Raw genomic sequence first — 12,909 nt, 5'->3', positions numbered from 1 at the left:
TTTCCCAGAGGGATCTGTATTAACCTGCCTTATGTTAATGAGTACAAATATGGAAATCTTGTTGAAAAAAAGGATGACAAACAAAGTTTCAGGTAGTAAACAACCCTGTGAATGTCAGCGTGACTCAGTTTTCACCTACGTAATGTGCAGATGAAGTTTGCAATGAAAACACTTTTCGGTCATTTTGAAAATATTTTCATCACTTATAAAGCATGACAAATTGGGTGAAGAAATCAAATAGATGGATACAGATAAAGATATTCAATATGTTTCCTTAACAATAGTTTCATAATAACAAATTAAATAGCATATCAGTTATTGTATACAGCACAAAAGTGGGACACAGTATGTAACACGTGATTGCGTAAGACCAGTTAAGCTAGCACTGCAGCTTTTCATAGCACTTAACACAGCCATGTTTTTTCCCCCTCATTTTAAGAATGTTCAACTTGAAGAAGGAAGGAGAATGAACCGTCTCAGAAGAGATTTGACACTGCTGTCGGGTTGCAAAGGGAGGGAATATTACCAAGTAACTCTAGAAATGTACCAGTAAACAAGCAGATTTTTGGAAACTTGAGTTTTCATAACGTAAAAAAATATCAAATAATAAAATGTTTTAATATGAAAAAAGAATCTCAAAACTGTAAAACATTATCGGAAATATAACCCATCAACTTAGTGAACACTGTTACTCTTTAATGAGGGTTTCAGCATGCAATGTCCTTTATATTTTGGGGTTTTATTTACTTTACAATGCCGATATATCTTTGTTGTAAATGTTTTGGGGACAAATTGGTGGCAGTTGTGAAAAAAGGTAAATGAAAGAGTTGAGGAGATAATTGGAAATGACATCATTGTTCATTAGACGTGTTTTACATGATTAGGTTATTTTCTCCTGAATCACATGGTCTATCTACTAGAAACGAATGGACATTGTGGAAACAGATATAAAGAATATGAAGAAAATATGAATACATTTAGATTTCCAAAATTACCTTTTAATTACAATCATTTTTTTAAATTCCAAAATAACTTCGGTAAATTACCCGGGAGTTTTACAAACCTACACTGCTGTCAATAGATCTGGCAAATGGTAGGCAATGCTTTTTTTATGTCCCTGACAGCCACTAAAGAATAGAAGTTGTTCAACATTTTCTAGAGTCAGAAACAGTGGAATTAAACAGTTTGTTCATGTCCTGAAATCATCATCTCATTTGAATCAATTCAACTGTGAAATATGAATTTAGGCTGTACATGGACATTTAGATTATATCAAATGCACAGGACTTCTTAATGCAGTCTTATGAAGAGAAATGCTATAGCAAAGCGGTTTCAAAAGCCCTGTGTGTTACACTCTGTAAAACTTATCTCGGAATTAAGGACGGAGAGTGCTTGAAAGTGTGCTGGAGTGACGCATGGCAGGCTAGTGAGGCACTTTGTGATGATAGGCCTTGTTATCAAAATATTCTTCAAGAGTCATTGAGAATGTAAGGCAATGCATGTTCTCAGTTTCTATAATTAGGCATGGCAACATAGCTCAACTCCAATTGTGGCAGCAAGAAAATAGGGTTAATCTGTTCAGAGTTGTGGATTATATAGTAAACATCTATGTTCAGAGATGTGGATTATATAGTAAACATCTATGTTCAGAGTTGTGGATTTTATAGTAAACATCTATCTTCAGAGTTGTGGATTATATAGTAAACATCTATGTTCAGAGTTGTGGATTTTATAGTAAACATCTATGTTCAGAGTTGTGGATTATATAGTAAACATCTATGTTCAGAGTTGTGGATTATATAGTAAACATCTATGTTCAGAGTTGTGGATTATATAGTAAACATCTATGTTCAGAGTTGTGGATTATATAGTAAACATCTATGTTCAGAGTTGTGGATTATATAGTAAACATCTATGTTCAGAGTTGTGGATTATATAGTAAACATCTATGTTCAGAGTTGTGGATTATATAGTAAACATCTATGTTCAGAGTTGTGGATTATATAGTAAACATCTATGTTCAGAGATGTGGATTATATAGTAAACATCTATGTTCAGAGTTGTGGATTATATAGTAAACATCTATGTTCAGAGATGTGGATTATATAGTAAACATCTATGTTCAGAGTTGTGGATTATATAGTAAACATCTATGTTCAGAGTTGTGGATTATATAGTAAACATCTATGTTCAGAGTTGTGGATTATATAGTAAACATCTATGTTCAGAGATGTGGATTATATAGTAAACATCTATGTTCAGAGATGTGGATTATATAGTAAACATCTATGTTCAGAGTTGTGGATTATATAGTAAACATCTATGTTCAGAGATGTGGATTATATAGTAAACATCTATTTTCAGAGATGTGGATTATATAGTAAACATCTATGTTCAGAGTTGTGGAGTATACGTATATACTGAAGAAAGATATAAACGCAACATGCAAGAATTTCAGTGACTTTACTGAGTTACAGTTCATATAAGGAAATCAGTCAGTGGAAATACATTCATTAGGATTTCACATGACTAGGAATACAGACATGCATCTGTTGGTCACAGATACCTTAAAAAAAGGTAGGGGTGTGGATCAGAAACCCAGTAGGTTGGACCTGGAACACGCTGTCATACACGTAGATCCAGAGCATCCCACACATGCTCAATGGGTGACACATCTGTGAGTATGCAGCCCATGGAAGAATTGGGACATTTTCAGCTTCCAAGTGTAACGGATGTGAAATGGCTAGCTAGTTAGCAGTGGTGCGCGCTAGCAGCCTTTCAGTCGGTTATGTCACTTGCTCTGAAACCTTGAACTAGTGGTTCCCCTTGCTCTGCAAGGGCCGCGGCTTTTGTGGAGCGATGGGTAACGATGCTTCGTGGGCGACCGTTGTTGATGTGTGCAGAGGGTCCCTGGTTCGCGCCCATGTCGGGGCGAGGGGACGGTTCGAAGTTAAACTGTTACATTGATGCTGTTGACCCGGATCACTGGTTGCTGCGGAAAAGGAGGAGGTCGAAAGGGGGGTGAGTGTAACGGATGTGAAATGGCTAGCTAGTTAGCGGTGGTGCGCGCTAGCAGCCGTTCAGTCGGTTACGTCACTTGCTCTGAAACCTTGAAGTAGTGGTTCCCCTTGCTCTGCAAGGACCGCGGCTTTTGTGGAGCGATGGGTAACGATGCTTTGTGGGTGACTGTTGTTGATATGTGCAGAGGGTCCCTGGTTCGCGCCCGGGTATGGGCGAGGGGACGGACGTAAAGTTAAACTGTTACACAAGAATTGTGTACAGATCCTTGCGACATGGGGCCGTGCATTATCATGCTGAAACATGAGGTGATGGAGGTGGATGAATGGCACGACAATGGGCCTCAGTATCTCGTCACGGTATCGCTGCATTCAAATTGCCATCGATAAAATGCAATTGGGTTTGTTCTCCTGAGTTTATGCCTGCCATTACCATAATCCCACTGCCACCATGGGGAACTCGGTTCACAACTTTGACATCAGCAAACCGTCGCACACATGACGTCATACACGTGATCTGCGGCTATGAGGCCGATTGGACGTACTGACAAATTCTCTAAAACGACATTGGAGGAGGCTTATGGTAGAGAAATGAACGTTAAATTCTCTGGAAACAGCTCTGGTGGACATTCCTGTAGTCAGTATGCCAATTGCACGCTACCTCAAAACTTGAGACATCTGTGGCATTGTTTTGTGTGACAAAACTGCACATTTTAGAGTGGCCTTTCATTATCCCCAGCACAAGGTGCACCTGTGTAATGATCATGCTGTTTAATCAGCTTCTTGATATGCCACACCTGTCAAGTGGATGGATTATCTTGGCAAAGGATAAATGCTCACTAACAGGGATGTAAACAAGTTTGTGCAAAATATTTGAGACAAATAAGCTTTTTGTGCATGTGGAACATTTCTAGGATTTTTTTATTTCAGCTCTTGAAACATGGGACCAACACTTTACATGTTGCGTGTATATTTTTGTTCAGTGTTGTTCAATCCCATTACTTTTCAAAATACATACACTTTAGCATAGTTGTTTTAGAGAGGCAGTGGTATCGTCATCTAAAATGTGACATCTGTAAAGAAAAAGACAAAAAAATAAATTAAAAAGACCAAGTCCTATGTAATGGTGCTTGTTTAAAAGGTCCAATGCAGACATTTTTATCTGAATATCAAATCCTTTCTGTGTAACAATTAAGTACCCGTTTTAAATTAAAATGGTCAAAAATGATCAAAAATATCTTCTTAGCAAAGAGCAATTTCTTAAGCAAGAGTTTTGCTATGACTGTCTGGGAGTGGTCAGAGTGTGGAGGGGAAAACTAGCTGTTATTGGCCAAGAGGTTAGGTAACAATTTCATCACCTGGTGATGACACCAGCCATGCCAAAACTCCATCCCACCACAACAGGCTGAAATTTCACGCTGTCTTTTCAAACAGCTGTTACACTAAAAGGGCATTATCATAATTTTCACAATATCACTATTATTCCAACCTCATAGAGTGGAAATATACATAAAACACAGAACAATCCATTTTTTGACTGCACTGGGCCCTTAATTCATCACAAACAAACAAAATATCAATCATTTGGTTGTGATGACACAATTACCTTTTACCATGTAATTGTCCAGTAGATGCTAGGTAACTACCAGACTGCAATATACAGTAGAATGTAACTAAATAACCTCTACACATTTTGAGAGTCCATACACGACTTATGTGCAGACCTGAATCAGTGAAACACCCCATTAAAAAGACCAGAGTGCCTTTGTGTGCTGTGCTATTTGAAGGGCATTGTTGAGTGGAGATGAGCCGAGAGAGCTTGTTTTGTGAGAGCTGTGAGAGGTGTCTATGTCATCTCTTAGATAGGGACCATGGCAAGCAGCCGACCACAGATAAGGAACCAATTCAGCCGAACCGCCATGTCACGACTATTCAGCTAAACACAGCAATATCTACTGTCATTTATGATACCTCTCAAAATTGTCCAATTCTGTGTACTACTCTTGCATAATACAGTTCATAATAACAAATATGAATGGACACCCAATGCTAAAGAACTACAGTAAACTTTCAGGGTAGGCCTATTAGGCAGAGCTGTGTGGAATGTATTTCAAGGAGGGTGAAAGGCAGGAGATAAGCAGAGACATGTCACTTTCCCTAAAATGGATACTAACAGCTAAAGGTCTTGAAAACTGCCCCCAAGGCACTTCTCATTCTTGGGATAAAATTGGGTTCTTTTTTTTGTCATGCCACCAGCTACATCCTAATTTGGCCTTCGGTCCCCCTTTATAAGGATCAGACAGCAGAGATGAGCTCGCAGTTACCCACAGAGTCAACAGAAACAAGATCTTTGCTCTGTGTTCACCCCAACTGATTATCTCTTTGTCTGTGGACCTCCAACAGCAACAATGGGTGATGCTCTCATGGCTGAGTTTGGGAAAGCTGCTCACTTTCTGAGGAAGTCAGACAAGGAGCGCCTGGAAGCCCAGACCAGGGCTTTTGACATCAAGACCGAGTGCTTCGTGGTTGATGACAAAGTGGAATATGTCAAGGGGCAGATCCAAAGCAAAGAGGGGGGAAAGGTGGTCGTAAAGAGGGAGGACCAGACTATCGTGACCGTCAAGGAGGTGGACGTCCATCCCCAGAACCCGCCAAAATACGATAAAATCGAAGACATGGCCATGTTCACCTTCCTCCATGAGCCAGCTGTTCTGTTTAACCTCAAAGAGCGTTACGCAGCCTGGATGATCTACACCTACTCAGGGCTGTTCTGTGTGACAGTGAACCCATACAAGTGGCTTCCTGTCTATGACTCTGAGGTGGTGTCTGCCTACAGGGGGAAGAAGAGGACTGAAGCCCCCCCTCACATCTTCTCCATCTCAGATAACGCCTACCAGTATATGCTTACTGATCGGGAGAACCAGTCTGTTCTTATCACCGGAGAATCCGGTGCTGGAAAGACTGTCAACACCAAGAGAGTCATCCAGTACTTTGCCAGCATTGCAGCAGTTAGTGGGGTTAAGAGGGATCCAAGCAAGGGCACCCTGGAAGATCAAATCATCCAGGCTAACCCTGCACTGGAGGCTTTCGGTAATGCCAAAACACTGAGAAATGACAACTCATCACGTTTCGGCAAATTCATCCGTATTCACTTCGGGACCAGTGGGAAACTGTCCTCTGCCGACGTAGAGACTTACCTTCTTGAGAAGTCCCGTATCACCTTTCAGCTCAAAGCTGAGAGGAACTACCATATTTTCTTCCAGATATTGTCCAATCAAAAGCCAGAGCTGTTGGACTTGCTGTTAATCACCAACAACCCATATGACTACTCCTACATCTCCCAAGGAGAGGTAACAGTAGCATCCATCAATGATTCTGAGGAACTGATGGCCACTGATAGTGCCTTCGATGTGCTCGGCTTTACTGCAGAGGAAAAACAGGGGGTCTACAAGTTGACAGGTGCCATAATGCACTACGGCAACATGAGGTTCAAACAAAAGCAGCGGGAGGAGCAGGCAGAGCCTGACGGTACAGAGGCTGCTGACAAGTCAGCTTACCTAATGGGGATAAACTCTGCAGATCTGATTAAAGGACTTTGCCATCCCAGAGTCAAGGTTGGCAATGAGTATGTCACCAAAGGTCAAGGTGTAGATCAGGTCTACTATTCCCTCGGTGCATTGGCTAAGTCAGTGTATGAAAAGATGTTCAACTGGATGGTGGTGAGAATCAACCACTCCCTTGACACAAAACAGGCACGCCAGCATTTCATAGGCGTGCTGGACATTGCTGGATTTGAGATCTTTGATTTCAACACCTTTGAACAGCTCTGCATCAACTTCACAAATGAGAGACTGCAACAGTTTTTCAATCATCACATGTTTGTGCTCGAGCAAGAGGAGTACAAAAAGGAGGGCATTGACTGGGAGTTCATCGACTTTGGGATGGACTTGCAAGCTTGCATTGACCTCATTGAAAAGCCACTTGGGATCATGTCAATTCTAGAGGAAGAGTGCATGTTCCCCAAGGCCAGTGACCAGACCTTTAAGGCTAAGCTATATGACAACCATTTGGGCAAGAATAGAATGTTTCAGAAGCCAATTCCAGGTAAGGGCAAGGCAGAGGCACACTTTGCCCTGCTCCACTATGCTGGCACTGTTGATTACAATATTTCTGGCTGGCTGGTCAAGAACAAAGATCCATTGAATGAAACAGTGTGTGGTCTTTATGCAAAATCCTCTCTCAAGCTGTTGAGTCATCTTTTTGTCATCATAGCAACGGAGGGAGGTGACAAAGCTGGTGGAAAAGGAGGCAAAAAGAAAGGGTCTGCTTTCCAGACTGTATCTGCACTTCACAGGGAAAACCTAAACAAGCTGATGAACACCCTGAAAACCACCCATCCCCACTTTGTCCGCTGCTTGATCCCAAATGAGAGCAAAACGCCAGGGACCATGGACAACTGCCTTGTGATGCACCAGCTTCGCTGTAACGGTGTGCTGGAGGGCATTCGAATCTGCAGAAAGGGCTTCCCAAACAGAGTCCTCTATGGCGACTTCAAACAGAGATATAGAATCCTGAATGCATCCGTCATTCCTGAGGGACAGTTTATTGACTCCAAGAAAGCCGCTGAAAAGCTGCTGGGATCATTGGACATTGACCACACTCAGTACCGGTTTGGCAACACCAAGGTCTTCTTCAAAGCAGGCTTGCTGGGTACGTTGGAGGAGATGCGAGATGAACAACTCTCCCGCATCATTACAATGATCCAGGCCAACGCAAGAGCCATACTCATGAGGGCAGAGTACCAGAAGCTTGTGGAACGCAGGGATGCTCTAATGGTCATCCAGTGGAACCTTCGCGCCTTTTTAGGGGTTAAGAACTGGCCCTGGATGAAGATGTTCTTCAAAATCAAGCCACTGCTGAAAAGTGCTGAGTCTGACAAGGAGATGGCAAACATAAAGGACGAGTTCACTAAGCTCAAAGAGGCCTTTGAGAAATCAGAAGCAAGACGGAAGGAGCTTGAGGAGAAAGTGGTGAGTATTCTCCAAGAGAAGAACGACCTGCTCCTACAATGCCAGTCTGAGCAGGACACACTAACAGATGCTGAAGAGCGCTGTGAGCAGCTCATAAAAAGTAAGATCCAAATGGAAGCAAAGGTGAAAGAACTGACAGAACGTATGGAGGATGAAGAGGAGATGAATGCAGATCTCACAGCAAAGAAACGCAAGCTGGAGGATGAATGCTCTGAGTTGAAGAAAGATATAGATGACCTTGAGCTGACATTAGCCAAGGTTGAGAAAGAGAAACATGCCACAGAGAACAAGGTGAAGAACCTCACAGAGGAGATGGCTTCCCAGGATGAAAACATTATGAAGCTGACCAAAGAGAAGAAGGCACTGCAGGAGGCTCATCAGCAGACACTCGATGACCTACAGAGTGAGGAGGACAAAGCCAACACCTTGACCAAAGCTAAAGCTAAGCTGGAGCAACAGGTGGATGACCTTGAGGGCTCCCTGGAACACGAAAAGAAAGTCAGAATGGAGCTTGAGCGCTCCAAGAGAAAGCTTGAGGGAGACCTAAAACTGAACCAAGAGAATTTGATGGATTTGGAGAACGACAAACAGCAGCTAGAGGAGAAATTCAAGAAGAAAGACTTTGAGATGAGCAGCCTGACTGTAAAGATTGAGGATGAGCAGGTGGCTGGAGTTCAGCTCCAGAAGAAACTGAAGGAAAGCCAGGCACGAATCGAAGAGCTTGAAGAGGAGTTGGACGCTGAGCGAGCAGCCCGAGCCAAAGTGGAGAAGCAGCGATCTGATCTCTCCCGCGAGCTAGAGGACATAAGTGAGCGTTTGGAGGAAGCGGGAGGGGCAACATCTGCCCAGGTGGAGCTCAACAAGAAGAGGGAGAATGAATTTCTGAAACTTCGCAGGGACCTGGAGGAATCCACGCTTCAACATGAGGCCACTGCTGCATCCTTGAGGAAGAAGCATGCGGACAGTGTGGCCGAACTGGGTGAGCAAATCGACAACCTCCAGCGTGTCAAGCAGAAGTTAGAGAAAGAGAAGAGTGAGCTGAAGCTGGAGCTAGACGACCTGTCCTCAAATATGGAGAGTGTGGTGAAGGCCAAATCCAACATGGAGAAGATGTGCCGATCGATGGAAGACAATATGAATGAGAACAAGACCAAGTATGAGGAGGCCCAGAGGTCCCTCAATGACTTCTCCTCACAGAGGGCCAGGCTGCTCACTGAAAATGGAGAGTTGGGACGTCAGTTGGAGGAGAAAGAGTGCCTGATTTCACAACTCACCAGGGGCAAGAGCTCCTACACCCAGCAGGTGGAGGATATGCGCAGGCAGCTCGAGGAGGAGGTTAAGGCAAAGAATTCACTGGCCCATGCCGTGCAGTCTTCCCGTCATGACTGTGACCTGCTCAGAGAACAGTTTGAGGAGGAGCAGGAGGCCAAGGCAGAGCTGCAGAGGGCACTATCCAAGGCCAACACTGAAGTGTCCACATGGAGGGCAAGGTATGAGACTGATGGAATCCAGAAAACTGAGGAGCTGGAGGAAGCTAAAAAGAAGTTAGTCCAAAGACTGCAAGAAGCAGAGGAGGCTGTGGAGGCTGTGAACGCAAAGTGTTCCTCCCTCGAAAAGACCAAGAGTCGCCTCCAAAATGAAATTGAGGACCTGATGTTGGATCTTGAAAGATCTAATGCAGCATCTGCAGCTCTGGACAAGAAGCAGAGAACCTTTGACAAAGTCATGGCTGAGTGGAAGCAGAAGTATGAGGAGTCACAGTGTGAGCTTGAGGGTTCCCAGAAGGAGGCTCGGTCTCTCAGCACTGAGCTCTTCAAATTGAAGAATGCCTATGAGGAGTCCTTGGATCACCTGGAGACCATTCAAAGGGAGAACAAGAACCTGCAGGAGGAGATCTCTGACCTTACTGATCAACTTGGTGAGGGAGGGAAAAGCGCCCATGAATTGGAGAAACTTCGGAAGCAGCTGGAGCAAGAGAAAGCAGAGCTCCAGTCAGCACTGGAGGAGGCAGAAGGTTCCCTGGAGCACGAAGAGGGCAAGATCCTTCGGGCCCAGCTGGAGTTCAACCAGGTGAAGGCGGATATTGAGCGCAAGCTGGCCGAGAAAGATGAGGAAATGGAACAGGTCAAGAGAAACTACCAGCGCATGGTGGAGTCACTGCAGACCTCCCTCGAGTCTGAGACCAGGAGCCGCAACGAGGCCCTGAGAGTCAAGAAGAAGATGGAGGGCGACCTCAACGAGATGGAGATACAGCTTAGCCAAGCCAACAGACAGGCGGCTGATGCCCAAAAGCAGCTTAAGATCATCCAGTCATATCTGAAGGATACCCAGCTGCAGCTGGATGACTCTACACACGGGAATGAAGACCTGAAGGAAAACATTGCTCTCTTGGAGCGCAGGAACAATCTGTTCCAAGCAGAGCTGGAGGAACTTCGGGGTGTTCTTGAGCAGACAGAGCGTTGCCGCAAGCTGGCCGAACAGGAGCTCACTGAAGCCACAGAGCGCATGCAGCTCCTGCACTCTCAAAATACAGGCCTTATCAACCAGAAGAAGAAACAAGAGGCTGATCTGCTCCAACTGCAGACCGAGGTGGAGGAAGCGGTACAGGAGAACCGCAATGCTGAAGAGAAGGCCAAGAAGGCCATCACCGATGCAGCCATGATGGCCGAGGAGCTGAAGAAGGAGCAAGACACTAGCGCCCACCTGGAGCGTATGAAGAAGAATATGGAGCAGACCATTAAGGACCTGCAGCACCGTTTGGATGAGGCGGAACAAATCGCAATGAAGGGTGGGAAGAAGCAGCTCCAAAAGCTGGAGTTACGCATCAAGGAGTTGGAGAGCGAGCTGGAGGCGGAGCAGAAGAGGGGCACAGAGTCCATCAAGGGGGTGCGCAAGTACGAGCGGCGCATCAAGGAGCTCACCTACCAGACGACAGAGGATCGCAAGAACATGGCTCGCATCCAGGACCTGGTGGACAAGCTGCAGCTGAAGGTGAAGTCCTACAAGCGCGCCTCCGAGGAGGCAGAGGAACAGGCCAATGCCAACCTGGCCAAGTTCCGCAAGCTGCAGCATGAGCTGGAGGAGGCTGAAGAGCGAGCAGACATCGCCGAGTCCCAGGTGAACAAACTCCGGGCCAAGACCAGGGACGGGTCCGGCAAGAAGGGCTTGGATGAGTGAGGAGGTCCCAAAACAGCAATGTCACAGGTGTGTTGATTAGAACAATTACCCATCTTCTCACAATTGCATTATAGATCAGAACGTAAGACATGAAGAATGTAACCTATATTCCAGACAATGACTACGTTTTACATGCATACTTATAATTCAATATTACTTCCTTACTTACTCTGATTATCTTAATTGCTGTAAGGTTATAAGCGAAGTAAGCATAAACCGATTAAAACACCTAGATTTTTTTTAGCAATCTTTCGAATAATTAGGACATGTAAACACCTTCATCAGAGTTCCTGTAGTTCCATGTAAATGTTTTAATCAAGCTATTATAGTAATGAGAGTAATCACAATAATCATATTATTGAATGCATGTACATGTACCTAATTATTTAAGAGGAATAGGCTTCATTGGTTTAAGATAACATACCTAATTCTAATGCCCTAAATCATTTCCTTGTGCAACATAAATCACATTGTATTGTAATTACACAGTTAAAGTGAAAGGTGAATACCATGGTGATTATGATGATTATGATGTCTTGCTTAGGGCCTGTGCACGTCTTTACCGCATCGTGCACACATGTTTAAACTATACAGCAGAAAGATGCATTGGTGGATTTGTAAGCGTGGCTTCATGTCTAGTAAGTGGTCATGTTGTTTTTGAGGACAGTCTGTAAACCGTAGCGGGGACAGGCTGTGTAATATTGTTGATCTAAAGCAGAGAAAAAGGATGGGAAATGTTTTGATGTCAACAAAGATATTTCCTTAAATGATTTTGTCAGATATATAACTCCCAAAACATGAGTTAATGTCAGCCTTTCATTTGAATATGTTCCAACAGTGTGTCCATTGTCAATGTAACAATACCAAGTTGTCTCCACATTTGTAAAGTACATTGGAAATGAATGCTGCCAACTGTGCACCATAACATCTTAAATCCTTAAAAGATTAAACTAACAACATTGTATTACAACTAGGAAAAATAAAGCACTGCTCTGCACTAAAAACTGCCTCCAGCACTCTGGTTTTTCTAAGGATTATGTAATTTGATGAATAAAGTTTGAGGAATGTAAAATACTTGGCAGGTGTATCATCAGAATACAGGGGAAACAGGGTAACAAGCCTGTACTCGATCCCAACCCCACAGCTTCTCATCAAACAAGGGAGAGAGGCTCTTCGCCCGACCAGACTGAAACTGTCACTGCAACTGTGCTGGGTTTGGTTAAAAAGCATTCATTTTTGTTAAGTAAAATCATACACTAGTTCTACTAAGCTCCATTTTAGAAAATGGATTATGTCGATATTGTAGTGTCAAAACAGTAGGGTTAAAAAGCACCATAAGCATGATCGCTGAGGCCTGCTTATCTACATAACCAAAGGCTACACATGCCAAATACAGGTACACTCAGTCACACACGATCCGATCAGAGGTATACGAACAAATGTATTCCTCTTGTTTAGGCAGTGTCTGAGGCGGAAGTGCATTATATCACCCCCTTTTCTTATTGACGTATTGCACTTGTTTTGGCAGTGTGAGGGGGAACTGCGTTATATCCCGCCCTTTTCCTACTAGGGTCATATATCTGTCTCTTTAAAATGAGCTAGTTCATTCCCTACATGTAAATAGATCTATCGTTTTACTGAAACAAACATGAATCAGGGATTGCACAGTATTTGAACTTGTGTAA

The 12,909-nt window shown here is 43.7% G+C and overlaps 1 protein-coding gene across 1 annotated transcript; it reads left to right on the top strand.

Moving 5' to 3' along the window:
• Nucleotides 1-5,348: 5,348 nt before the first annotated feature.
• myh6 (myosin, heavy chain 6, cardiac muscle, alpha) lies at nt 5,349-12,216 on the top strand. The gene has a single exon (XM_038968837.1). It carries the CDS (start codon nt 5,426-5,428, stop codon nt 11,222-11,224), a length of 5,799 nt encoding a protein of 1,932 aa, XP_038824765.1. The 5' UTR covers nt 5,349-5,425; the 3' UTR covers nt 11,225-12,216.
• The last annotated feature ends 693 nt before the right edge of the window (nt 12,217-12,909 follow it).

The sequence above is a fragment of the Salvelinus namaycush genome, chromosome 29 (genome assembly GCF_016432855.1).
Source record: "Salvelinus namaycush isolate Seneca chromosome 29, SaNama_1.0, whole genome shotgun sequence".
In the NCBI taxonomy this organism is placed as follows: domain Eukaryota; kingdom Metazoa; phylum Chordata; class Actinopteri; order Salmoniformes; family Salmonidae; genus Salvelinus; species Salvelinus namaycush.
The sequence above is the reverse complement of the archived record's forward strand: the minus strand, read 5'-3'. Positions and strand labels throughout refer to the sequence as shown.